The sequence below is a fragment of the Pollachius pollachius genome (assembly GCF_949987615.1).
Source record: "Pollachius pollachius genome assembly, chromosome: 15".
NCBI lineage: Eukaryota > Metazoa > Chordata > Actinopteri > Gadiformes > Gadidae > Pollachius > Pollachius pollachius.
In genome coordinates, this window is record NC_136948.1 from 18,610,633 (window position 1) to 18,638,401 (window position 27,769).

The following is a 27,769-nucleotide window of genomic DNA, read 5'->3' on the forward strand; positions in this document are numbered from 1 at the left end:
CTTAAGTCTTTTATTTGCAGCCAAGTTCACGCCGTCCTGGTGGTAAAGGATACACACGCGGCATGGAGATGGCCGCTGCTGTCTGGTTGCGTCTTCCTCGGCTACTCATGCAGAGCAGTCGAGTTCTCACTGTAGCTCCCAAGTAGTTCACACGAGGCCAGAGGTCTTTGTTAGAAAACGGGGTTTTATTTCCAGGTCGAACCAACCCGTGAGAACTGGGTTTAGAGAGAAAAATAAATGAAAATAAATACAAATTCACAATATGCAAATGTACGTTTTTACAGCAGCACAACAGGTGTTACATTACACCAAAAAACACTTCACACACACCTCACATACAGCCCGCAGCTCAATATTAACTTGCACATTTACAAACTTAACTTACATAAACATATTCACAACTTTACATAGTATGCAAATCACTATCACGCACAACCATGCAATTGAAAGCAACACAATAAAATCGTTCACATTCTTCTTAGATATAAATAAATGATAAACATACCTCGTCCACTGCTTACTACTTGAGGGAATCTTATCTTATTGCTTGTCCTTTATAGTTTTTTCTTCTTCTTCTTATGTGCTTTTACTTTTAACTTTAATTTATAGCTTATTGATTGTGCTGCTTCTTTCGCGCTGTTTGGCTAGGTACGTCGCTTAAAGGTGTGGTGTAGGAAACATATGACGGCGGCAATTAGTTCGGCCCCAGTGCCATTATAACCAGTAGGAACCAAAAACGGGAGGTTAACCAACTAAACAAACTGCCAATGTGCGGCAGTTACAGGTGTCTTCATTGAAATCCTCCACCTGCCATAGACGCCTCTCTTTGGTGCCATCTTTTATGTGTTCAGACCTATAGTAGGATAATATGAAAGGGGCTTTTATAATTACTCAAACTTCATTAGGCTACATTATTATTTATTAGAATGAATATTTGCTTATTTGTTCTTCTCAATGTTAATGGAATTAAAAAAAACATAAACACAACACAAACCATCCATCAAATGCCTTTTCCTTCATACATCACACTCTGGTCTTACACCTACCATTTGACAAACGATGTCAGTGTGGCCCTTGAGTGGACCTCCAGCAGACTCTCTAATTCATTTTGAGTCTGGACAAATCCAGAAATGTATCCATTGCTTGTATTTATTATTTTAAAATACGACGGTACCCAGGGTGGATCTATAAGATGTTCGAGAAAAAGAGTAGAGATTAATGTTAATCTAATGATCTGGACAATTTCACCATTGACAGTGTTGACTTTTTGAAGTCAGTTTCCCCTTTACCCGCCAAAAGTGTTTGCTTTATAGTCTAATGTTAGTAAGTTAATAGAAATAGTTAGGGTTAGCTGGTATTGCGTTATCTGGTGTGGCTATAGTCTAATGTTAGCTTAGTTCGTGTTGTTTCGTCATGTTAATCACTAGTAATAGTAAGTCATTTGTAGAAATATAGCCTATCATCACAGACTGTAGAAATGTCACACACCCCCCATCGCGTTCGACACAAGGGAGTTCGTGCACAGATCCCTGAGACAAACGACTACGCGCACACATGCACACCCATAGCGAGTGACGTAGGACGTAAAGTCCCGCCCAGGTCGAAGTGGCGTCGATTTAGAGAGTCCCGTCAACTGGGAGGGGAGCTGGTCAAACTGGTTGGTACACAACATCATTTCCTTGTTACCAAGTTGGACGGTTTCGTTTGGCTCACTTCATTAAAGCAGGGAGAAGACTCAGGTACTGTACTCCACTCTAATCCGTGATTCATCATAAATATGTAAAACTTAATCATATTAATAGGTTGATGGATAGTTTCCTGGAAAAACACATGGTTCAAAACTATAGTAAATATGGTTACATTGCTATTTGTCAAAAATAATATTTATCCAAAGAGACTGACAGAGAACTCTGATTACAGGTCGTTAGGTAGCAGGTAGGGGTAAGACAGTACAGAGACGGGTCATTAGGGCGCACTCACACTAGGCCATCTGTACCGTACTGAAGTATGTTTTCCGCCTAAAAAGTGGCGGCAAGCGGTTCACATTGGTGCGATAGCGAAGTTGAGTGTTCGATCAAAAACCCCCCGTTCGTCAGGGCGCGGGCCTTCTTAGCTCACTGGAGAAGGCGGGGCTGCGTACGGAGTCTAGACGTCTTTGGAATAAAGGTAACGGCCACGCACCTAACCTGCCGATTGATCATTGTGTCACAAAAACGGTTCAACGCGCCTTACACTTCTACGCAGCTAGATGAGCCCGCCCAAAACTTATTTTCCCCCGCTACTTTTCTTTTGCTCCACAAACATGGCTGAGATCACCACCATCGCTGCGCTTTATTTGTTGTGGGAGTTCGAGGAGAGTAGGAAACCCAAACGCTGTCGTGTTTGGGTGCATGACATCCTCCGTAGGCGCTCATGTTGCGCCCCTGTAAAAGGGGTGAAATGATCATTAAATGAATTAATAATCAGACGACGCTGTGTCTCTTCTTCATAACATGAGTTGATCTATTTATATAACAAATTCACCATGGCAATAACACATTCACAATCAATTTCACATTCTTCCATATACATTCACAATTATTTAGCAGCATCATGTCAACAACACTACTGTAATAACCCGGTTTCCATTTTATCATCAACTATTCCAAAATAACATTCATCAGAAAATATCCGTAGCCTCAATTAAACCAACTTTACAACGTACCATTGACACTATAACTCTGGCATCATACTCATGAACATTAATAAAGGCACTAGCCCATTAAAGAAGGCACTTATGTATAGGTTCAACACTGCAAGTGTTACAATACCAGAACAAAATCATTAAGTGCAGCAAATGTTCTTAAATGCAATGGCATCTGTCAACATGTATTGTTCCATTTTAACTGTAATATTATAAATGCATTACTCAAACTGTTTTTATCCCTTTTAAATGCAACAGTGCTTTTAGCTTCCACTTGTGACAAATGTATTTAGCTTGTAGCTTACTCATAACCTTCACATTGTATTTATACACAACCAAAATGGATTAAATGCATGTAAACCAGGCCTACACGCCATGCAGCGACGCACCACACTGTATTGCGAAAGATGTCGCCGGCCGCCATGTGGTTCTTCAACAAGCATCTTTTGAGCTGAATAAACCCTCTAACATGACCATTTCAACATGCTGATGCACTTCAATACATTCCCCATTATGCCCAACACATAATAATCGACAGTGAACCATCTGTTATCAGTATTTACCTGTTAAAGGGGTGAAATGATCATTAAATGAATTAATAATCAGACGACGCTGTGTCTCTTCTTCATAACATGAGTTGATCTGAAGAGCAAACACACTGCGCCCCCTACATAACTGATGCAGACCAGAGCAATTGGTCGACGGCTCACCAAAATACACTGATCACAGGATGATAGATTAATCATGTACTGTTTTAGACCATAGAATCCTGTAAACTGTTCACAAAACAAAGTCACAATGATACACAAAATAGGGAAATACTGAGAATGGCTTATGACCAAAATAAACACATTAAATAAATACCTTTGACTCAAAATAATAGCTTGTAAACCGTTTTTTTGCGTCAATCAATATTATTATACAAATCAAAATATATTCAGCCTACTACACTCACAGCTGGGTGAGTTTCACCACCTCCTCCAGGAACTCCGCCTGGATGATGGCCGGTTCCAGCGGTATTGTCGGTTGGCTGGGGCCATGTTCGATGACCTGCTAGCCCGGGTTGGTGCCAGGTTCTCCCGTCAGGACACCAACTACAGGCGCTCCATATCAGCTGCGGAGCGCTGCGGAGCGCCTGTCCTCCGTCTCTCTGCAAGTGACGTCGGGTCAGGCTGATTGGCTATTGCGGCTAAGCGTCACGCGTAGAAGCATGAAAGGTTCAATTTTTTGAACTCCGCGCGTAGATGCGTTGTTTAGGTGCGTAAAACTTGGTACGGCCACATTGAACAAGTTATACGCGTAACCCGCCTAACCTGACACTTGATAATTGTGTGTCACAAAAATGGTTCTATGCGCCTACGCAGCTAGATGAGCCCGCCCAGCGGAGGTGTCTTGCTTCGCCCTGAAGGGGCTTATTTTCGATAATGACCGGCGACGTTCTATATATTATCCCGCTTATTGTCAAAACGCGGCTACTTGTCAAAACGAAAAAATAACTTCACATGGTGTGTCTTTTTACAATTTACCAGCATTCGTAGTATTGATTGGCAGAGAAATAGTCTGCCAAAGAGGTTGACATCGCTTAGCAACCGAAGATGCTGGGGTTGACAAGTTACCGGACTACTACCCATGCAAGTGAACGGAGCGTTTCACGGCATTAAGAAGACCCGTGTAATTAAAGGCCTATAATATTTCTGTTCATGGCAGAGAATCTAAACTCTAGTGCATGACATCCTCCGTAGGCGCTCACAGCTGTGTGAGTTTCACCACCTCCTCATCGTTTCAGCACACACACGCGCCTAAAGGCCTTCACACACCGCCGCCGACGCGCAGCGGCGCACATTTCACGCGCGTCAAAAGCCGCCCCTAGCACAACAGAAAGCGGTGCAACGGTCGCGCTGCAGTATAAAAACAGGAAGTCTCCTGTCGATCAACCGCAACAAAGAGACGAAACGCCATTGGTGAGTAGCCTATTTTAGCCTAGTTTATTTATTTTCCATCTTTTTTGGCTGAATAATTTGAAAAATGTATAATCTGCGCAGTGAAAATATGTTTTCAAGCAGCAGATCTACCAACTTAGTTTGTAGGGCACTTCGTTTTATTTCTTATTTATTTTATATTGTGCAATTATTCATCTACTGCATCAACAATCTCCATTAGTGCATGACCTTCTACTAAGCCTTTTTAGTATATAGTGCAGTCACCTTTTAAGGCCAATTGTTATTGTGTGTATTTATTGTATTGAGCTACTGGATGGCTTTATTGGTCCCCATTGGGACCAATAAAGTAGCTATCTATCCATCTATATAGCCTTAACATAGCCCCACATTTACATGTATGCAGCCAGTAGTTATCCATTTTAATTGAACACAAGCTCTTTTACATTTTATTGATTTTATTGTTTTTTTTATTTCAACAGAACAAAGAATTGTTGCCAGACAGAGGGTGGCTACCCTTCTTCTGCTGCGCCGTAGGCCTGCAAGGAGAAAACGAAGGGTTTGGGTGCACCCCATCAATGAACAAAGAGAAGAACAGGGGGTATACCACAAGAAAACAGATCCTGAGAGGCACCGCAAATATGTCAGGATGAATGCCACGGAGATGGACCAAATCCTCAATAATTGTTCCTGATATTACAAAGATGGACACAAATTACAGACGTTCCATCGAACCAAAACAAAAGCTTGCGGTCACATTAAGGTAAAACTTAAAGACATCATAAATATTTGGCCTGTTAGGCCCTTTGAGACTGTAATGGTGATTAAGGGCTATACAAATAATATTGATTTGAAAAACAATAAATTAAAGAAATAATGTGCCCAGGTCTCCTTAAAAGGACCCAATTTATTTGGTCCAAACAGAAAATACAAATAATACTAATGTGGGGCCCATGGCTCTCTCACAATCTTTCATAATGTGGATCCTTCTCGGAGGATGGCTCACCCATAGGGTTGACTATGGTGAGAAGCAAATGGTGGGTGTCTACTCCCTTCCCAATAATCTGACGAGACAGACCTATGTATCTCATATGGCTGGGGTGGGACAGCATATTGCATTGGTCTGCTCTCTTTGGAGGTTTCCAGGTCGTCCAGGACTTGCAGAAATGCAATTTATGCTTTTGTTTGGTTCCTGGCATTGAGTTTGTCCTGCTGAGGAACCAAACTCAGCAAAAAATGCTCACAGGCAGTTGTTGTTTTTGGAGCTGTTGGTGGTGGCGCTGTGATGAAGTCCAGGAGCTTGTCGTTGACCACAGTGTTGGTCCTCCTGCTGCTCCTGTGCCTCCACTTCCTGGGGGTTCTGCCCTGGCTCAGAGGCCTCCAAATTGCCTATGATGCTAGAAGTAACAATTGCAACTGTAAATTACTCAAATAATGCAAATAATGATTTGTTACTGGGTTTACAATGATGATTCATGCAAGGGGACTGACCTTTTGCTCGGCATAAAGGGCACCAGAAAGGACATGAGGTTTGCGTACTTCCAGTCCCGCTGGCTTGTTGCCCCAGACCCACTTGGAAGGTGCATTTGAATCCCTCAGTCCCTTCCACCTGGCCTTGCAATCTCCCACTGTAAATGGGAAATAAGTAAATTATCAAACACGTTTGCCGACTATTTTCTCCTCTTTTACAGGTACATAGCCACAGGAGATTCCTTTGCAAGCCTTGCTTTCAGCTACCGCTTGGGCGAAAGCACGGCCTCCAACGCCATCAAGGACACCTGTGACGCCATTAATTTGAGGATGGTGGGGACATGCATGCCACCGCCAACCGAGGATGAGTGGCGAGGAATAGCGGCGACGTTCTTGGAAAGGTGGAACTTCCCAAATTGCATTAGTGCCCTTGATGGAAAACACATCTCCACACAGGCACCCCCCCGGATCTGGCACCCTGTATTTTAATTATAAAAAAAAAGTTTCTGTTGTCCTCATGGCCCTGGTGGACCCAGACTATTGTTTCAGGGTGGTCCACATCGGGGCATATGGTAGGTCCAGTGATATCAGAGGGTTGGCTGCATCTGCGCTGGGCAGAGTTCTGGAGGCTGCAACCCTCAAGGTCCCTCAGGATGCAGTCATACCCGCTGCTCAACATCTGGGTGACATGCCGTTCACAGTGATCGGAGATGCTGTGTTCCTTCTAAAAACATATCTGATGAGGCCCTATCCTGGACGCGACATCTTCCGGGAGAGCCGCATTTTCAATTACAGACTATCACGGGCCAGAAATGTGGTTAAAATTGCCTTTGGCATTCTAACATCCAGGTGGCACATCTTTAAGAGATCTTCCTCCACCCTAACAAAGTGGATGCCATTGTGCTAACAACGTGCATACTGCATACCTTTCTTCTTCAACAAGCAGATAATAAGAGATGGATGGACGAGCAGGAAGGCAACAACCTTGAGGATATGGAGAGGATTGGGGGGGGGGGGGGGACAGAGGTGGGCAGGCAGCACATGCTGTCAGGTATACCTCAGCTATGAGAGACAAAATGAAAAAAAGAAATTCTAGAAAATCACATTGTCTGATTTTTAAAGAATTTATTTGCAAATGATGGTGGAAAATAAGTATTTGGTCAATAACAAAAGGTCATCTCAATACTTTGTTACATGCCCTTTGTTGGCAATGACAGAGGTCAAACGTTTTCTGTAAGTCTTTACAAGGTTTTCACACACTGCTGCTGGTATTTTGGCCCATTCCTCCATGCAGATCTCCTCTAGAGCAGTGATGTTTTTGGGCCTTCGCTGGGCAACACAGACTTTCAACTCCCTCCAAAGATTTTCTATGGGGTTGAGATCTGGAGACTGGCTAGGCCACTCCAGGACCTTGAAATGCTTCTTACGAAGCCACTCCTTCGTTGCCCGGGCGGTGTGTTTGGGGTCATTGTCATGCTGAAAGACCCAGCCACGTTTCATCTTCAGTGCCCTTGCTGATGGAAGGAGGTTTTCACTCAAAATCTCACGATACATGGCCCCATTCATTCTTTCCGTCACACGGATCAGACGTCCTGGTCCCTTGGCAGAAAAACAGCCCCAAAGCATGATGTTACCACCCCCATGCTTCACTGTAGGTATGGTGTTCTTTGGATGCAACTCAGCATTCTTCCTCCTCCAAACACGACAAGTTGAGTTTTTACCAAAAAGTTCTATTTTGGTTTCATCTGACCATATGACATTCTCCCAATCCTGTTCTGGATCATCCAAATGCTCTCTAGCAAACTTCAAACGGGCCCGGACATGCACTGGCTTTAGCAGGGGGACATGTCTGGCACTGCAGGATTTGAGTCCCTGGCGGCGTAGTGTGTTAGTGATGGTAGCCTTTGTTACTTTGGTCCCAGCTCTCTGGAGGTCATTCACTAGGTCCCCCCGTGTGGTTCTGGGATTTTTGTTCAACGTTCTTGTGATCATTTTGACCCCACAGGTTGAGATCTTGCGTGGAGCCCCAGATCGAGGGAGATTATCAGTGGTCTTGTATGTATTCCATTTCCTAATAATTGCTCCCACAGTTGATTTCTTCACACCAAGCTGCTTACCTATTGCAGATTCAGACTTCCTAGCCTGGTGCAGGTCTACAATTGTGTTTCTGGTGTCCTTTGACAGCTCTTTGGTCTTGGCCATAGTGGAGTTTGGAGTGTGACTGTTTGAGGTTGTGGACAGGTGTCTTTTATACTGATAAGGAGTTCAAACGGGTGCCATTAATACAGGTAACGAGTGGAGGACAGAGGAGCCTCTTAAAGAAGAAGTTACAGGTCTGTGACAGCCAGAAATCTTGCTGGTTTGTAGGTGACCAAATACTTATTTTCCACCATAATTTGCAAATAAATTCTTAAAAAATCAGACAATGTGATTTTCTGGATTTTTTTTTTCATTTTGTCTCTCATAGCTGAGGTTTACCTATGATGAAAATTACAGGCCTCTCTCGTCTTTTTAAGTGGGAGAACTTGCACAATTGGTGGCTGACTAAATACTTTTTTGCCCCACTGTATATATATATATATATATCCCTCGGGATAAATACAGTGATGTTATTGCTGTGCTGGACTCAGTAGCCAGTCTGTTTTATTTGAGTGCTCGAGACACTTAATGTTACTTTTCCTTAAATCCAGAGAGACAGTTAATACATGATCTGATACCAGAGAGACAGTTAATACATGACAATGCATTTTTGTGAAGCACTTTGGGCCCTATCTTGCATCCAGTGCAATTGACTTAATCACTGGCGCATGTGTCGTTGCTAGTTTGCAACTGGCGCAGAGCGTTCTTTTCCCTCCTGCGCCACGCGTCGGTAAATTTAGGGAATGATCTTGCGCCCCAAGGGGCGGTTCGGCGAAACTAGGAGGCGTGTTTTGGCGCAAACGTTCCCTGGTGCTATTTTGCAGTTTCAGGAACCACTTGCGCCACAAACCAGGAAATCCCTGGTTTAAAGTCAGTGGCGCGTTCAAATGCTATTTTAAGGGCGCATGCATAATGTTGCTTGTGCACCTCGCGCATACACTTTGCTTCTCTCATCTACCTAGCCACACATTCTTGGTAAATTATTTGGGAAAGAACAGCTGATACAGCGGAAATAAGTTGTACTCTTAAATAAATACATCTGCAAACACTGTACAGCACACACATATTTTCTTGACATAGACATCGTGTACATGCCCATAACTTTTGGGATTGATGAGTATTTGATCGTGAGAAAACATTGTTTTACCACGAGTGAGTGTTAAAAAGAATGAATGAATGCGGGCGCACGTGTGTGAATCTGTAAAAGAATTAATGAATGCGGGTGCGCGCGTGTGTATCCATCTGTTTAAACACGCAAACTAAACACGTAACGCATAATACAGTCCATGGCAATGTATATTAACGGGGTGACACATGCATATTAGGAACACAAGTCGATAACGATATGTGGGGGGACGTGCGACGTCTGGCCTGCAGGGGGAGTATGGACAGGTTGGGAGTGCACGGGATTGGCCGGGGGGATTGGACCTGGTGGTGAGCAGGTGTCTGCACTCAGGTCAATCAGGGAGGGTGTACTTATCTGCCTGCTTTCTGTTGTAGTAGGAGAAGGAAAACCCGGAGCACGGACCCCGAGATCCCGCACGAGGGAAACCCACACGAGTCCCGAGAGAGAGACATTGTGGGAACGAACCCCTTTTTTCGTTACCGTTACGAGTTTTTGTGTTCTCGTTTTAAAAACAATAAAAGAGACCTCCCGCTGAGGGACAGCACCCCTGCCTGCTCGCCTTTGTGCATTTGTGGACCCGTTACACGATAATGCATACAATACTGATAAAAAACGATGTTTATAATGTATTGCTTATATCATTAAATAGAACCACAGTTACCGCATATCATGTGTGTTAAGTTTTCTTTGCCGAAATTTATTTGAGGACTCAGCTTTTCTGGCGCTTCTCACTTGCGTTTCAGACCGTTAAAATAGGGCCCCTTGAGTCTGCTTCATGTATGAAAAGTGCTACATAAATGAAGTTGCCTTGCCTTAAATAAAAATATATATATTACAAGTAATCTGGTTTCTACCTACATGGTGTGATTAGCCATATATTATGTGACTTGCTTTCGAATATTTCCCATTATGGTTAAAGGTTTGGGTACTTTTCCAGTCCACTATTGTTGATTTCTCACCTGAAGAGCCAATCTCCAGAGCTATGGCTCGCCAGGCAATGTCTTTTTTGGAGTTGTCTTTGTAATGACGGGAACTTTGGTCATACAATTCGGCATATTTCTTCACCTCGACGACCAGTCTCTCGTCATCCATTCTAGTGATTGTTTCTCACAAATGAAACAGGGCGACATCCAGTGGTGAGGAGTAGATATAGAGGTGCCTACGGGACCCGGGATGTACAAACCAGCTTTTAAAAAATGCTTTTTCAGGGGCGGCGACACTAGGGAATAGAACATTGGCGTAAAGCCTAGTTGGGCGGCGCGGCAAATCGGCGCCGGTGTGGGCTAGTACATATGGAATAATGGGGGCTGTCTTTTTGACACGCTGCTTCGGCGGCGGTGTATGACGGCCTTAACACGCTGCTTTACGCCTCGTGCCCACTGCATCCGTCCGTTGACGGATCCCCATTGACTTTAAATGGGGACGGACGTGCAATGCATTGTGGATCCGTCCGTTCCGTTGGATCCATCGGCTCCTCAAAAAATTGAAAAATGTTCAACTTTTTCGGCAGCGACAGATCCATCATCTAATCAGATCGCATATGCAAATTTAGGCACTGTGACACTACTCGGGCTCTGACGACCCTGGAAAGCTCCCCGATCCGTCAGCCACGCCTTCCGACGTCCGTTGACGGACAGTGCAGTGGGCACGAGGCGTTAGCGCGTGTAACGCATCTACGCGCCTAAACCAATGGTTCCATATGCAAAAATTTCGATTTTCAACGCCTCTTACGCACGTAACGTGTGTGGTCATACCTTCATTTACATACTCCCGAATGTTTTTATTTTTTTAGCAATGAAGACACCGGCATGCAAGAATAAGTTCACGCCTGAGTGTAGGCTACAAACGTGAATAACCATTTACAAGTGCAAAAACGCCAACATATTCTTTATTTTGCTGACCACTTGTTTTTTATCCCGACAAAAGCCTCTTAAGGACAGTTCCTCTGCGTCTCTCTCATAGATCACACCATCTTTCAACGTCTTTGTTTAATACGACTGTATCACCTTCTCTGACATGATCAGCAGCTTGCGGATTTTACTTTCTCTCTTAGAACTGCTAATGATGATATCGCTTTATTTATTCAAATAAACCACCAATGTGTCCAGGGTCCGGGAGGATAAATTGGGGGGCTGGAGTGATAGAGTATGTAGATCTAGACCTAGATACTGACAGTGTGTATGAGATCTAGACATTGATAGTGATAGTGTGTATGAGATCTAGACATAGATAGTGATAAAGTGTTGAGATCTAGACATTGATAGTGATAGTGTATGTATGAGATCTAGACATAGAGAGTGATAGAGTGCGTAGATCTAGACATAGATAGTGCTAGAGAGAGAGTGTGTGTGTGTGTGTGTGTGAGTCCACCTTTCACGTTTCTCTACACTAATTTCCTGTCCACTACTCAAATACAATCCACAGAAACTATATGTAGTTGTGTTTGTCCAGGTCTCCAGTCTGCTATGGATGAGGAGAGAGAGGAGGGGGGTCCTACCTCTAAAACCACTCTGTCTGGGGAACATGGCCGCCAGAGCAAAGCTAAGCGGTAAGAAGAGGATCTCTCACTGTCAGTGACTGTTGTCCATCTCAGAGCTCAGCAGTGATATATCATGACTCCATCATTAGTCTGAGTAACAGCTGTGTGTGTGTGTGTGTTGTGTTGAAGCCAAGAGCAGCAGGAGAGAGCAGACTCCCCTGGACGCAGCTGTGTCTCAATGAAGAGTGACCGCTCTATGAGTCCACCTTTCATGTTTCAAGATGGAAATCCGTCTATTGATAAAAGGTAGGGGTTTACCAGATATTATAATGATACAGCTTCTCTCAAACGTCCATAAATCCTGGTTCTTGTTTTGGAGTCTTATCACTCATATCAAAATCAATGTTACATTCGTCGAATTGGCAACATTTAAAACACAAGGTGAACAAACCAAAAAATCAGGAAGAGCAATGAATCCGAATTGAGCATTAAGGCTGGTAGTTCTCTAGCGAGGAAAAGGGTTCTGTCTTTTTTTCTGTACTGTATTTTGTCTAAACGATTGACCGTGCTATGGTCAAGATCAACAATAAAACAGTGAATTCCATTTGGTAATTGTCCATTCTTAATATAAGATATGAAAAGGATAACATGCTTGAAATAAGACTCTGACTTTGAGAAAGCATTTTTGTGCTTGAACAAACTGATTTATAATTTTGTGTTTCTAGTTTCTAGCATTAGGTTGCTTAGAGCCATTAATAACATCTCAGTAACAAGTTACTTATTAAGATAATTAATGAATAAAAAGATTGAAAATCAGTCAACAAGTGGAATACTCTCACCTAAAAACTACCTGGTAAGAATAGTTATCTTGTCCGCATAAAAATTGCAGTATGAGTAACAGCTGTGTGTGTGTTGTGTTGAAGCCCAGAGCAGCAGGAGAGAGCAGACTCCCCTGGACCCAGCTGTGTCTCCATGAAGAGTGACCGCTTTATGGAACAATCTCATAACTTTAAAGATGGAAATCAGTGTATTGAGAAGAGGTGAGGAATTAAACAGTGACCTGTCGGAGGTAGTGTGAGTGAGAGGAGGGATAAGGCTATTTTAGTGATGTGGTTGACATGGTGTGAATGAGAGGAGGGATAAGGCTGTTTTAGTGATGTGGTTGACATGGTTCAATCCCGGTTCTTGTTTTTCTAGAAGAGTCCAGCAGGAGGGAGCAGACTTCCCTGGACCAAGTTATGTCTCCATGAAGAGTGACTTGTCTATGGATATACCTTATAACTTTAAAGATGGAAATCAGTCTATTGCGAAAAGGTAAGGATCTGCCAGATATTATAAAGATACAGCTTCTATCAAAAGTCCATAAATCGTGGTTCTTGTTTTTCAAGAGGAGTCCAGCAGGAGAGAGCAGACTCCCCTGGACCCAGCTGTGTCTCCATGAAGAGTGACTGGTCTATGGATATACCCGATAGGTTTAAAGATGGAAATCACCCGCCTTCTAAGAATAGGTGAGGATTCAGATAATAAATTGGGGCTATTGAGCTGGTGGCCCGCAGATCATTTTCATCCGGCCTGCAGATCATTAATCAGAACATAAACAATCAGGATCAATTACCCCAAGGAGAAAGCTGTTCTTGAGCAAAAATTAGAGCCAGTTCAATTTCCTCCAATCGGCAGAAACCGTTTTGTCCAATAAGACTCGCCCCTTGGACCCGCCATTTCGAGCGTTTCAAGATTTGAAAAGTGGTTGTCCACATTGATAAGGCGATCGGTAGACAATTAAAATCGCCATTTTAACCGGGAGTGGAAAATGAAATATCAGTTCAGTAAGGTGGGACCAAAGCCTGTATGTGAATCTGCAACACGGCTATGGCAGTAACAGAAAAACACACTCGCATCACGCATCAGTCCAGCTTCAGTGGAACACACCCGGTGGTTCTGATGCTTGTTGAATCAAAGTGCAGAACCTCTCTGAATGACCACCAGAGGGGGCTATGACGGTCCTGTTGGGAACCAGAGGGCTGTACCTCAGCCTCCCTCCGTGTCGCATGGCTTCTTGGTCCCAATAAAAAACCCTTCACTGGGCCGTATGCTAGCTGTCATTGGAGATGTAGAGACCGATGATAAAGTATAAAACAGTCTATCCGAACAGTACCAATGCCTGATCACATGATCACTTGGTGCTACTTTGGTCTTGGCTCGGGGGACTTATTTAGATTTCTTAATTTGAATAATGAATCATAAGACTACTTGTCGCAGATTTGTACATGTTTCATGTTAAACTGTTTGTCTTTTAAACGTGATGTATTGAAGAACAGAATACATAAAGAATATCACAGGTCTGTGTAGTCATGTATAAACTGACTGCCCTAATTTCTCTGTTAGATAAACACATTGTGGAAAAACACTTTTTATGTATAGTATGAAGGGTTATTAGTGTTGTTTTTGTATGTTCCAATGTAAGTGCTTATTGTGATAATAACAATAGTCTGACCCTCATAGGAATGTGGTTGAATGTTCCTGCAATGAATGATCAAATTAAATGACATCCACAAATCTTAACTTCCAGATGCTTTTTGTTTTTCTAGAAGGTGGCAGGACAGAGCAGACTCCACTGGACCCAGCTGTGTCTCCATGAAGAGTGACTGGTCTATGGGTCATCCTCCTGACATTAAGGATGGCCGCCCCTCCAGAAAGAAGAGGTAGATTCAATCATACAATGAAAACAAAACAGTTGGTTGTTATTAGTAAAGTTAAAAAAAATAAAATAGATCTAAAGTATGTTTTTGTGTGTGTGCGAGTGCGTTTGTGTGTGTGTGTGTTGTGTTTTTGTGTGCGTGTGTATGTTCTCTCCGCAGACAACCCCATGAGAGGTCAAAGGTTACCAGTGCTCAGTCTGTACAGCAGCTTCAAACAGAGCTGATCGAGGTGTGTAATGTCCACCAAGACATTTGACTTGAGCTCTACATGAACATTAAAAAGCATCTCTTGTGGTGCTAATAGTCTCCAGGCTTGCCTCTTTAGAACAGCGGGACATGAATCCAGGACAGATACTTCTGATGTCCTCAGTTAATTCAGAGTAAAGTTCTCCTTGATTTTTGTTCTGTTCCAGAGGGCTGAGAAGAACGCACACGCTTTTCTAGACATGGAGCTGAAGAAGCTCTGGAGGATTCTTTTCCTAGATTACCAACAATACTCAGAGAGTCAGAAGGCGGCGGAGGAGGAGAAGGTTGATAGTAAGAACGAGGAGCAGAGGAGGCGCGCCACAGAGGGAGTGGTAGACATCACATTGCTCTGTCTGATGGAGATGAACCAGAAGGAACTGGCAGATAAACTGTGGCGCGGTAAGAGACCCTGAAACTGAAAAGAAAATTACTAATAAGGGCAGTAGAGACTATTATCTTGAAAACAGAGAAGAAATGCTTATTTTGAAGGGCAGTATGAGACACTTATTTGTTCTGTTTAGGCTAAATTACATAATGTGAGAATTAAATTTTCAATGTGAAAAAAAAAAAAGATTATACGCTAGTCCAGCAATGCACTGGCAAACAGCACGGAGAGAGTTAGAGTTATCAGCAAAACAACAGCTATCTCAACCCTCCTATTATGTTAGGTTCAATGTTAACAGTGTCTATAAACATGGTTAACATACTTTTTTCAGCTAGATTTATTATGACTTCGTAACTCTATGGGGTAAACATCGAAAACATGAGTTCAACCCCCCCCCAAAAAAAACACATTTTGTACACATCTGTGTTGTTGGGGTCATTTTAACCCCTAGCGCTATTATTCTATAAATCCTAATTTCTATTTCATTTTTTTTGTGTTGATGATACTGAGGGCACCTACAGGTTCATTTCCACGCTTCCAAGTTGAATAGTAAACCACACAACACAGAGAGCAGTTCAAAGTCAGGGTGATTTATTTAACGGGTATTTCCAACCAGGGTGGGAAAAGAGTAATCCACCTCCGTTAGGGTACAATCCGTAATCAGTCCGTTCTCTCTCTCTCTCTCTCTCTCTCTCTCTCTCTCTCTCTCTCTCTCTCTCTCTCTCTCTCTCTCCTTCCAGAAGATCACACAGATGCTATCTGTAGATTGCTACCCCCCCCCCCCCCCCCCGTGTGGTAGCCTGCTCTCCCCTTTAACCCCAAGCACCCCAGCTTAATGATCCTCAGGCTTGCATCGTTTAATGGAGGAAGTCCATGTAAGGCTTGGGGGTGGAGCCAGCAGGCTGCCAGAAATCTCCTTTCAATTATCACTCCTCCCTGCCCTCTGCCACAATATAAATATATATGTATAGAAAGCGGACGGGTGTGCAGAATGATTGACAGCAGACAAATCAAAGACCGTCAATAAAGCTTTTGCTCCATCCGCGTCATCCACCAGTTGAAATGCCTGGCTGCACCTTTTGCGGCAACAAGCAGCAGTAGTTTTGTTTGCTGTTCTGTCTTTTAACATGGATTTTTTAACCCGTCTGTCTGGTTTTAACCTGTCCGCCATGTGAATGGTGTTCTAACAGTCTTTTAACTACATGGAGTCATCATGGATGTAATGAGTGCTTTGTTTATGAACATGGTTGCTCTTGGGACTGTTATGAACTTTCAACAAAGCAACCAGCCTCACAGACTCCAATACAGTCGTGACTTTCTCATCTAATGTGGCAATTTAGTTGCTGGGACCTTACCCGACACCATTCCGACTGTTCATTAGGTACGGCAGACAGCGGTTCAAGTGAGAAAGCGTGGCCGGGAAGGAATGCGACAGAGGAAGATATGAAGGGTTATTGTTTGTCTATCAGTATAGAGGTCACTTTCCACTGATACACAAGAATGATTGCACTACTTAGTAGGTTATAAAACACATCTAAAGTACAATATTTTATACTACTCTCATTACACCAATCATATAACTGTGGAAATATCAGCATAATATCGTCTTCTGTTTTTTCTATTTTAGGTACTGTCGCCGTCGTGTGCAAAGGTAAAATCAAGTCCCATCTGAAGGAGAAGTTCAGGTTTGTGTTTGAGGGAATCGCTAAAGCAGGACAGCCAACAGGTCTGAATGACTTCTACATTGAGCTCTTCATCACAGATAGAGGCAGTGAAGAGGCCAACAAGGAACATGAGGTCAGACTGATTGAAACAACTTCCAGGAAATCAACTAACCAGGAAACACCAATCAAATGTGAAGACATCTTTAAACCCTTACCTACTAGGCAAGATCAGCCACTCAGAACAATAATGACAACTGGTGTGGCTGGCATTGGTAAAACTGTCTTAACAAACAAGTTCACTCTGGATTGGGCTGAAGGCAAAGCCAACCAGGACATAGACTTCACATTTGCCTTCACTTTCAGAGCACTGAATTTACTGAACGGGAAAGAGTTTAGCTTGGTCGAACTCCTTCATCACTTCTTTATTGAAACCAAAGAAGCAGAAATCTGCAGATACGACCGGTTCCAAGTTGTCTTCATCTTGGATGGTCTGGATGAGTGCCGACTTCCTCTGGACTTCCAGAACAACCAGACCTTGACTGATGTCACAAAGCCGACCTCAGTGGACGTGCTGCTGACAAACCTCATCATGGGCAACCTGCTTCCATCAGCTCGCATCTGGATAACCACACGCCCTGCGGCAGCAAATCAGATCCCTGCAGAGTGTGTTGACATGGTGACAGAGGTGAGAGGGTTCACCAACCCAAAGAAAGAGGAGTACTTCAGGAAGAGATTCAGAGAGGAGACCTTGGCCAGCACAATCATCTCCCACATCAAGAAATCACGAAGCCTCTACATCATGTGTCACATCCCAGTCTTCTGTTGGATCAGTGCTACAGTTCTGGAGGACATCTTCAAAACATCCCAGAGAGGAAAAGAGATGCCCAAGAACGTGACTCAGATGTACATCCACTTTCTTAGGGTTCAGTCCATCCAGGAGGATAGGAAGTACCATGGGAGAGCTGAAACAGATCCACACTGGAGTTCAGAGAGCAGGGAGATCATTTTTTCTCTGGGAAAACTGGCTTTTAACCAGCTGGTGAAAGGCAACCTGATCTTCTACGAGGCAGACCTGGCAGAGTGTGGCATTGATATCAGGGCAGCCTCAGTGTACTCAGGAGTGTTCACCCAGATCTTCAAACAGGAGTGTGGGCTGTACCAGGACAGGGTGTTCTGCTTTGTCCATCTGAGCATCCAGGAGTTCCTGGCTGCCCTTCATGTCTTTTTGTACTTGATCGACACTGGTGTCAATCTGCTCTCAAATGAACAACCAATCTCCTGGGAAGATAAACTCATCTTCCTCTACCAAAGTGCTGTAGACAAGGCCTTGCAGAGTGAGAACGGACACCTGGACTTATTCCTCCGCTTCCTCCTGGGCCTCTCTCTGGAGAACAATCAGATTATTTTACGAGGTCTGCTCAGACAGACAGTCAGTAGCCAATGGGCGAATGAGGAAACAGTGTCTTACATCAAGGAGAAGATAGGTAGAGATCTGTCTCCAGAGAGAAGCATAAATTTGTTCCACTGTCTGAATGAGCTGAATGACCGTTCTCTAGTGGAGGAGATCCAGTACCTGACATCAGAAAGTCTCTCCAGAGAATCACTCTCCCCTTCTCAGTGGTCAGCTCTGGTCTTCATCTTACTGTCATCAGAAGAGGAGCTGAAAGTTTTTGACCTGAAGAAATACTCTGCTTCAGAGGAGAGCCTTCTGAGGCTGCTGCCAGTGGTCAAAGCCTCCAAAGTATCTCTGTAGGTGTACTAATAACATGTATTACAATATTAATAACACAATAAACATAATATGAGAATATAAAAGTAATAATATAAAAAACATTAAGAGTTTTAACAAAAAACAGCAACTATTCATTTATTTTACATTCAATAGTTACTTACATGTCCCTGTATATTTTGTTATAAGACTGAATGGCTGTAAGCTGTCGGAGAGATGCTGTGAAGCTCTCGCATCAGTTCTCAGCTCCAATTCCTCTAGTCTGAGAGAGCTGGACCTGAGCACCAATGATCTGCAGGATTCAGGAGTGAAGCTGCTCTCTTCTGGACTGGGGAGTCCACATTGTACACTGGAAACTCTCTGGTCAGTTATACTCAATGTGAAAACAGTTACACCACAAGGTTCCATATCTGAAGAAATGTAACATATTTACACCCTGAAAGGTTAAGAGGCAGAAATATATTATTTTCATAGGGATAATTATTTAACATATTTATATTTTTGTTGCTTGACAGTATAAGGGGCATGTTATTTAGGGATAATGTACAGATAGGCCATCATTATAACAATATAACAACTCAAAAAGGATTTTATTGATTTAAAAAAGATTTAATTGCTTCCGCTTTAAAAAATAGTAATCAAGATTCTTCATTGGGAATATCCACCCCATCAACGGTGTGTTATTCATAGCAACAATAAGTTATACAGAAATATCAGACCGTAGAATGCTGTGAATGACCTATCAAAATCTATCTACTATTCAACAAAGCCGTGTAATACATTTTTAAAGATTGGTAAAGGTCCCATGGCATGCTACTTTATGGATGCTTTAATATAGATATTAGTGGGCCCCTAACACATTATTTTTAGACGTTCCTGAAATTCAGCCGTGGTGCAGAATTACAGCCATTATGAGCCAGTCGCACATTGAGCTTTCCCCAAACGCGCCGTTTCGGTGTCTGTAGTTTTAATGCAAATGAGGAGGAGACAGGCGGGTCAAGGAGGAGGGTGGCCCTGAGCAGCTTGCGACCACGGTACCATGCGCTCTGTTTACAGTGAATGTATCGTAATGGCGAGGCACACGCAACCTTTGGCCGTGTTTTGTAAATATTCTAGAACACTCCGGGTGCTCCGGTGGGAGTCCTGGAGCTCTATATCTAAATAATATCATATTATACATAGATATCTATATCATATAATACATATTATCACGGCAAAAAGCTGTGTGCGCCTCCAGATGATATTATAAATCACAAACGACTGCGTTGGGTTCACCGACGTCTCTGGTTCTTCCACATTCACATCAATCTGAAGTAGACTGAACCGCTGCCGGCTGCCTGCTGCCGGCTGCCTGCTGCCGGCTGCCTGGTGGTGGTGCTTCGCGCTGGTGATGCCTCGCAGCAGCAGGCGGCGGGCAGTGGGACTCCGGCGGGAGACAATCGCGGGCAACAATCCCTTTCTCCTCCATGTCGCAGTTTATGTACTTCAGGGAGTCAAAGCCAAAGTTCCTTTCGCCCAATTCCTTCTCAACCATGGCTGAGATAACCCCAGCTACAGACTCATTGTGGAAATACCAGAGACGTCAAAGAACCGACATGTTGCGCGCCATAGCACCACAGCAGAACGGTTTCCAAATAACAAAGAAGTGTACAACAATTGCGTTACAGTGTGTGTAATCACACACACACACACACACATGTGGCGCTCGCACGGTCGTTGCTCAATGTCTCATTGGCGGGCCAAATTCTCTGGGCTGGCAAGGCAGAGAAAGGGGAGGTGGCATCTCCCCTTATGATGATACATGGGGGAAATTCCAAAATGGCGCGTCTGAGCTTCTTTTTTTCAAAGGCGGAGCAGAATGCCTAGTGCTCATTTTACACCCAACAAAATTTCTAGCTACTGGGTGAGCATAGGTAGGGGAACTCATTAATGTGAGAAAACCTCAGAAAGTGAAATTTTCATGCCATGGGATCTTTAATTAGGGTATAGGGTGTATGCTGTATGACATTCTTATTCTACCAATTGCCATGTAGTCAGACAGTAAGGTGGAGTTTGTAATTAAGGTTTAATTACAGCCTCTTTATCTGTCCTTTTTAGGGAAGAATAATGATTCATTTTGTTTAATAATTTAACATCTATGTAACATCTACAATTAATATTTAAAGGTCCAGTTTATTAACATTAATTATATTTTTTCATGTATGTTAAAACAGTTTGTTTACAATCCTCATAAACATTTAGACACAGTTCCTAACATGTTCCTGTTTATTGTGTGTTAAGGCTGGATGGCTGTCATCTGTCAGAGAGATGCTGTGAAGCTCTGGCCTCAGTTCTCAGCTCCAACTCCTCTAGTCTGAGAGAGCTGTACCTGAGTAACAATGATCTGCAGGATTCAGGAGTGAAGCTGCTCTCTGCTGGACTGGGGAGTCCACACTGTACACTGGAAACTCTCAGGTCAGTTTTACTCAATGTGCAAACAATTACACAAGTTTTTCTTTTTAAAGGACATTTAACAGGTTAACATCCATAAATGTTAATAGATATAAATATATTATTTTCATTTGAATGACTCAACATATTTTTTTGTTGCCATGACATAAGGTATAAATTATATTCCGTTTTTTAATGATGCTATATGGTGTATGTTGTGTAACTTTCTACATTTACTCAATATTATGTAGTCAGACAGTAAAGTGGACTTGAGAGTTGTTAAGTAAAGTTTAAAAACATCCTCTTCTTAAAAGTACCTTTTTAAGACAATGTTTTGGAGTTTTTTTGATCTTTAGTTAACCATCTGACCCCTCTGTAATAAACAATTGTTTGTAGCTCATTAGTTAAACTTATGAAACGTGTCTAATAATTACATTTCCTGTACAACTTTAATTACAGTTCCTTACATGTTGTGTTTTTGTGTGTAAAGGCTGAATGGCTGTCATCTGTCAGAGAGATGTTGTGAAGCTCTGGCCTCAGTTCTCAGCTCCAACTCCTCTAGTCTGAGAGAGCTGGACCTGAGTACCAATGATCTGAAGGATTCAGGAGTGAAGCTGCTCTCTGCTGGACTGGGGAGTCCACACTGTACACTGGAAACTTTCAGGTCAGTTTTACTCAAAGTGCATCACAAGGTTCAATATCAGAAGACATTTAACATATATTCATAAAGAATAGTTACAATTCACACTCCTAAATATAGAATATTCCAAAGAATAACTCATCCAGTTAGTGGCTTTGTGTGTGTGTGTGTGTGTGTGTGTGTGTGTGTGAGTGTGTGTGTGTGTGTGTGTGTGTGTTTGTGTGTCGGTGTGTGCGTGTGTGTGTTGGTGTGTGTGTGTGCAGGTTGTCTGGCTGCCTGATCACACAGGAAGGCTGTGCTTCTCTGGCCTCAGCTCTGAGCTCCAACCCCTCCCATCTGAGAGTGCTGGACCTGAGCTACAATCACCCAGGAGACTCAGGAGTAAAGCTGCTCTCTGCTGGACTGGAGGATCCACGCTTTAAACTGGACACTCTCAGGTATGAAGAGGACAGCTCACCACACAGGGACAATGTCTCCTACAAGGGTTCAAGCTGCTGCTAGATGAAGGGGTTTGAAAAGGCAGCTGTTACTCATGTTGTGTAGAAAGTGATGAGACAGCAGGTGATGAAGGTAAATGTTTTACCATGTTGCTCTCACTTTGTTTCCTCCCCAGTGTGGAGCACGGTGGAGTGTGGAGGCTGAAACCAGCTCTAAAGAAGTGTAAGTGTCTGTTTAGTTTGATTTATCAGAACGCAAACTATTAACATGCAAAGTCCATCCAAACAGCAGGAGGTGATGTCCGTTCATTCAGATCCTACTGGGAATGAAGATTATGGCTGACATCATTTATCTAACATTAATATTGTTTACAGTCACAATTAATCCTACTTGTGTGAAGTAGGTATTATTATTGTTAATTATTGAGTTATTATGATTATTAGTAGTATTGTGTAGGAATGTATACACCTGTGTGTATTTTTATGTACTTGTATATGTATGTATACGTTCTCTGTGTTTATCTATTTCCAGCATGTTTGTGGAGGTTTGGTGGTGTGCGTATGTGTACATGTCTTTGTATACAGTATATAGCTTGTATGTGTACTTATGTTTACGTATGTGCACTTGTGTACAGTGTTGGGAAAGTTACTTTAAAAAAGAAATTAGTTACAGTTACTAGTTACTTCTCCCAAAAAAGTAAAGTAAATTAGTAACTGAGTAACTAAATTATTTACTCAGCTACAAATTATGAAAGTAACTAGTTACTGTGGAAAGTAATTATTGCGTAACTTTCAAGTACATTTGTTAATGCTCAAATGTGTCAAAGAATTTGGAACCCGCCTCCACCCCTCTTTAACGGAACTTAAAATACACGCACATGTTCAATTATTTATGGTAAATCTGAATATGGACACTTAAGACAATACATTATTAACAGAAACAATGAACACAAATCTATACTATTTTAGTTAGTTGCTTAGCTTTTGTGGCACTTTCTCCTTCTCCTTCGGTGGTCTTGGCCACTCATTTCATGGAAGCATGCAACGTTAAAAGATGTTTGAATAGCTTGACGCCGATGTGGAGAGGCACATTGTCCAGGGCATAATGTGCATTTCACGATTTCACTCGCTCCTTTAATTACTTGGATAGAAAAGTAATGGCTATAGTTCCATTTAAAGAAGGCTACTTTTGGATTATTTGGGCTCGCCATTCCTGTTTCTGTTAAAGTAAGAAAAATATTGCTTAGATATTTCATAGGAGCAATCTACTCATTTTGCTGAACATGTTGCTGTATAATATGTATTTGTGTACATTTTGCAGGAGAAGATGCAGTTTATACAGTTGTGTAGGTAACAGTCTTTTGTCAGCCAATCACACTTACATTGGATTTGCTATTGAGTTTAACTTTAATTATCTTCAACACGAAATGCACAATTGCTTTTAAAAGTCATAGCGCAGCAGCCCTCTGTAGAATCTATTAAGATATATTTATATTTTTTACATTTTATGTTAATATTTGTGTGAGTGGGCAAGTCAGAAAGGATAAGCAAAATAAGACGTAAGCAACTGCCAACTAGTACTGCAAGAGAATAGTACTCGTGATGATGATGATGATGATGATGATGATGATGATGATGATGATGATGATGATGATAAATTCTTCAGCAGCCTGATCATGTCTTGTTCTCCCGTCAGACACCTCTGAACTCAAACTGGACCCAAACACAGCCCACAGACGACTCTCTCTGTCTATGGACGACAGAAAGGTGACGTGGATTGGAGAGGACCAGTCATATCCTGATCACCCAGAGAGATTTGACTCACATCACCATCTCTTGTGTAGAGAGGGTCTGACTGGCCGCTGTTACTGGGAGGTAAACAGGGAAGGAGAAGTTTATATAGGAGTGACATACAGAGGAATCACAAGGAAAGGATTGGGTGATGACAGTTGGCTTGGATGGAACAACAACTCCTGGAGTCTTTCTTGTTATGATGATCATTACACTGCCTTGTACAACAGTAGTGAAACAGCCATACGTCTCCCCCCTGCTGGCTCCAACAGAGTAGGAGTGTATCTGGACCGGCCTGCTGGCACTCTGTCCTTCTACAGAGTGTCCCCAGATGTAGGAGGGTCCTCAGACACACTGACACATATCCACACCTTCCAGTCCACATTCACCCAGGAGGACCTCCTCCCTGGGTTTCACTTATGGGATGGTGCATCAGTGTCTCTGTGTCAGTTTGATCTCGCTCCGAGAGACCGCGCATCTAGGCGCACCTCTCGTATGAGGAGAGAGAGAGAGAGAGAGAGAGAGAGAGAGAGAGAGAGAGAGAGAGAGAGAGAGAGAGTGACAGAGAGCTAACCCTACCTTAGAAAGGATGAAAGCCGAAAGTTACTGTAGTTAATTCAACCTTTATTTGCACTTGAAAAAGATTTTTAACAAATCAGTTATGTATGTAAAAAAAAATCAGATAGACTACATTGCTTAAATCACTGGGATATGTTAAACCGTCTTAACAATGAATTCTTAATGCCTTACGTACCGCATTTGCATTGGTTAACAAACTGTTTCCCTTATATGATAAGAAATAAGAACTAAAAGAACACAAAAGCATTGTAAGCAAGGCAGATACCGTAATATGTTAATACTGTAGGCCAAAGGCTGAACAATAATACCGGTAGCCAAATCCTGGCTATACGGTAGTCCAGAACTTGTTGGCTGAAACACATAAAAAAACAAAAAAAAAAAACATGAATGAAGGCTACCGGTAAAACAACTGGGCAAGCATGTGGCACACCAATATACTGTAAAATAAATTACCATGACCAAAAGTCCTCCTCTTACTTCTCATCACCATCTTCCTCCTCATCACAATCGTCCTCAAATACCAGTTCGTTGTTGAACTCTTCCTCCTCATCGTTCTTCTCATCCTCTCCCTCTCCGACTTCAGCCAACTCTCCCTGTCTTGCCTGAACCAACGGCTCTCGCCCTGATGCGCATGGCTCTCCCTCTTTAAAACAGTGGATTAGGTGGTCCTCACTGCCATCAGCTGCCACTGTCAGGCCACACACCTTGAAGGAATCTACGGTATTCCACTGTCAGTACAGTCGGAATTCAATTACGCATGCAGGCACGCACACACACACACATACCTACCTTGAGGGAGTTTTTCACCCGCTCTGTATCCAGCTTGTTCCACGCTTAAAGCACCCAGGCTACTAATAAGCGGCGAGCTGGGGCTCTCATGTTCCTTCCTGCGGTGTATTCCATGTCCAAATCCCTTGCCATCCAGTTGTCATAGGATTCATGCAGACTACCTTTGAACGGCTGATTCCAAACGACGTCAGGGGCCTGGATTTATCTTGTACAACCTTCCGGTATGACAGCCATGGTTGTGTTGTAGCCGCGCTTGAGTTCCGCTTTGGTGGCAGTGCTTATTTGATACGAATCCCAGGCTAGGGGACGAGGACAGAAGTTGAGTTTTCCCATCACTTTTTGCAGCTAGTCTGCAGTCAGATGCTTGTTCATCCAGCCTGTTTTTGGAGGACACTACCATCGCTCCACTGATGTTATGCATTGCCTTGACTTCCCTGATACCCCCTTTGTACACAACATAAGGCTTCAGTTTTGTCCAATCCGCTTTCGCAGCCAACACCACTGTTAAGTCACTCTTCTCATGGCCTGTAGTTTTTGCGCGCACCTCTTGTATCCACTGTAGTTGAGCCGACCACTGCTGTTTCATCCATAGCTATGATGTTCTTCTCCTCTATCTTCTTTTTCTCGATCATCCGTGTCACAAATGGGACAAAATTCTCCAGCTTCTCGGTGGAGTGCCTTGCGTCTTTCTGAGCAACCGTTGTACGTCTTCTAACAGGAAAGTTATTGCGGTGGGGGATTCTGTCAAGCCAGCCAGCACTAGCATCAAAGTCCTCATCTCTGCTGTCACTCACGGTGGCGTAGATTTCGTTAGCCATAATCCTGCGGCTTCTCCTGAGTTTTTTGTTGACCGCAAATTTGACCGCTGACAGCTTAAATTTCAGGTCGTACTTCTTTCTCAGTGGCGCAATGGCATTTAAACGTTTACTCGAGCTACAATCTCGCGCTTCTTCTTCTTGTTATTGTTTCATGGCAGTTGCATTGGTTGCCTGGTTTACTCAACCGTCAGTGTGTAAATGTGTGAATGAATGGTTGTAAATCGCTTTGGATAAAAGCGTCAGCAAAATCCCATGAATGCCAATGTAATGCCAAATTCTAGAAAAAACAGACCCGGCGTCTAATTGACACCGGTATTCATTTGTCTACACTTATTGCCACACCCGGCCAGTAAAAGGAACTCAGAGTTTAATTGGGATTCTTCTTTTAATTGTCTTACGGTAAATACACATAATTACTCACACACACAAACATGTTTGAATACAATATATAAATACAGTTTATATGTGTATTGTGTGGATGTATTATATACTTATACTTAAGAGTTTTGAGATCTTCCGTAGGGTTTACTTAGCAGGTTTTACAAAGATTTAATTTCTAATGTAAAATGCATCTTCAATCTGGATTTATAGTACATGTAATTTGTATCGATATTTTGTTGAACAGTTTAATAAAGGGCAGTTTATATTTTGATAGGACTAAGATGGAACCCGATTTAAAACAGATGTATATTCAAAATGCAAATGGTCTTTGGATAAAGCTAATGATGTTCATGTTTTGAATTACCTTGACATGATCAATTATTAAAGATATGGGTTTATGATTTGTAATTTCTGTTGCTTCTATTATTTAAGTCCCTCTGTTTATTGTGTACATGTAAGGGACTACTTTTTTGTTTTATTTGTTATTAAAGCATCATGATAATAAAAAACTCAAAAAAGTGGATTCAACTGAACGTTATCGTGTGTTCAGCATAGGATCAGTTTAATCTTTATGGTTGGGGGTTCACTAATTATTACCTGGGTGAGCATGCGAGAGGGCCCATGCCGGCCACCGTACCACAGAATTACACTTTGTGTTTGATTTTTTATTGCATGGCATGACAATAAAGAATGATTCTATTATTAGGATATTTACATCCCTGCCTGCATCTTCGGCTGTGGCCACCAGAGGGTGCAGTGAGAACCCCGAACCAATGCAAGCTGTGCCTCTGGTGTTCTTCAGAGGATTCTAATTCCTGTTTCTTCAGTTGAAATCATCAGCAGATGTTTCTCCAGAGCTCAATACATGCACCTGCTTACACATAGTAAGTAGAAACAACACAATAGACAGTAGCCTACTTATCTAGATGAAGTCTCTTACGCACAGGCTCCATATGAACTATAGATGCGATAGGAGCCATAAATACACTTTATTACTGCCTGGTTTCAGAGGTTCTCCTGATAAGAAGCCACAAATAAAAAGTTGATGATTACTTCTATCCTCGCTGCCTCCACAAACTATTGTTGCTGAGCTGAAGGGAACCTTTCATCTGGTAGAAAGGTATAAAGACCCTTCGTAGGCCCCTGGTCTCCCCAGTAAGGAAAGGTGTAAAGACCCTTCGTAGGCCCCTGGTCTCCCCAGTAAGGAAAGGTGTAAAGACCCTTCGTAGGCCCCTTGTCTCCCCAGTAAGGAAAGGTGTAAAGACCCTTCGTAGGCCAATGCGCTGGAACATACAAAGACTTTTCAGGTAACGTGGAAACATCCACAATTATTTTCTCTGCTTTATT

General features: G+C 42.7%; 1 protein-coding gene across 9 annotated transcripts; it reads left to right on the forward strand.

Moving 5' to 3' along the window:
- The first annotated feature begins 1,698 nt into the window (after window positions 1-1,698).
- LOC307087397 (NACHT, LRR and PYD domains-containing protein 3-like) lies at window positions 1,699-26,950 on the forward strand. 9 transcript variants are annotated; one of them, XM_079752963.1, is made up of 18 exons: window positions 1,718-4,644; window positions 5,103-5,383; window positions 6,312-6,491; window positions 9,730-11,903; window positions 12,024-12,140; window positions 12,758-12,874; window positions 13,032-13,148; window positions 13,223-13,342; window positions 14,423-14,536; window positions 14,693-14,762; window positions 14,947-15,178; window positions 16,792-18,577; window positions 18,747-18,920; window positions 20,838-21,011; window positions 21,478-21,651; window positions 21,891-22,064; window positions 22,241-22,287; window positions 23,761-26,950. In XM_079752963.1, exons 4-18 carry the CDS (start codon window positions 11,821-11,823, stop codon window positions 24,426-24,428), a joined length of 4,167 nt encoding a protein of 1,388 aa, XP_079609089.1. In that variant the 5' UTR covers window positions 1,718-4,644; window positions 5,103-5,383; window positions 6,312-6,491; window positions 9,730-11,820; the 3' UTR covers window positions 24,429-26,950. The 9 variants fall into 9 exon arrangements, with proteins under 9 accessions (XP_079609091.1, XP_079609089.1, XP_079609090.1 ...); XM_079752964.1 differs by having other exon boundaries at window positions 1,718-5,383; window positions 11,807-11,903; XM_079752971.1 differs by having other exon boundaries at window positions 1,718-5,383; window positions 23,386-23,801.
- Window positions 26,951-27,769: the final 819 nt, after the last annotated feature.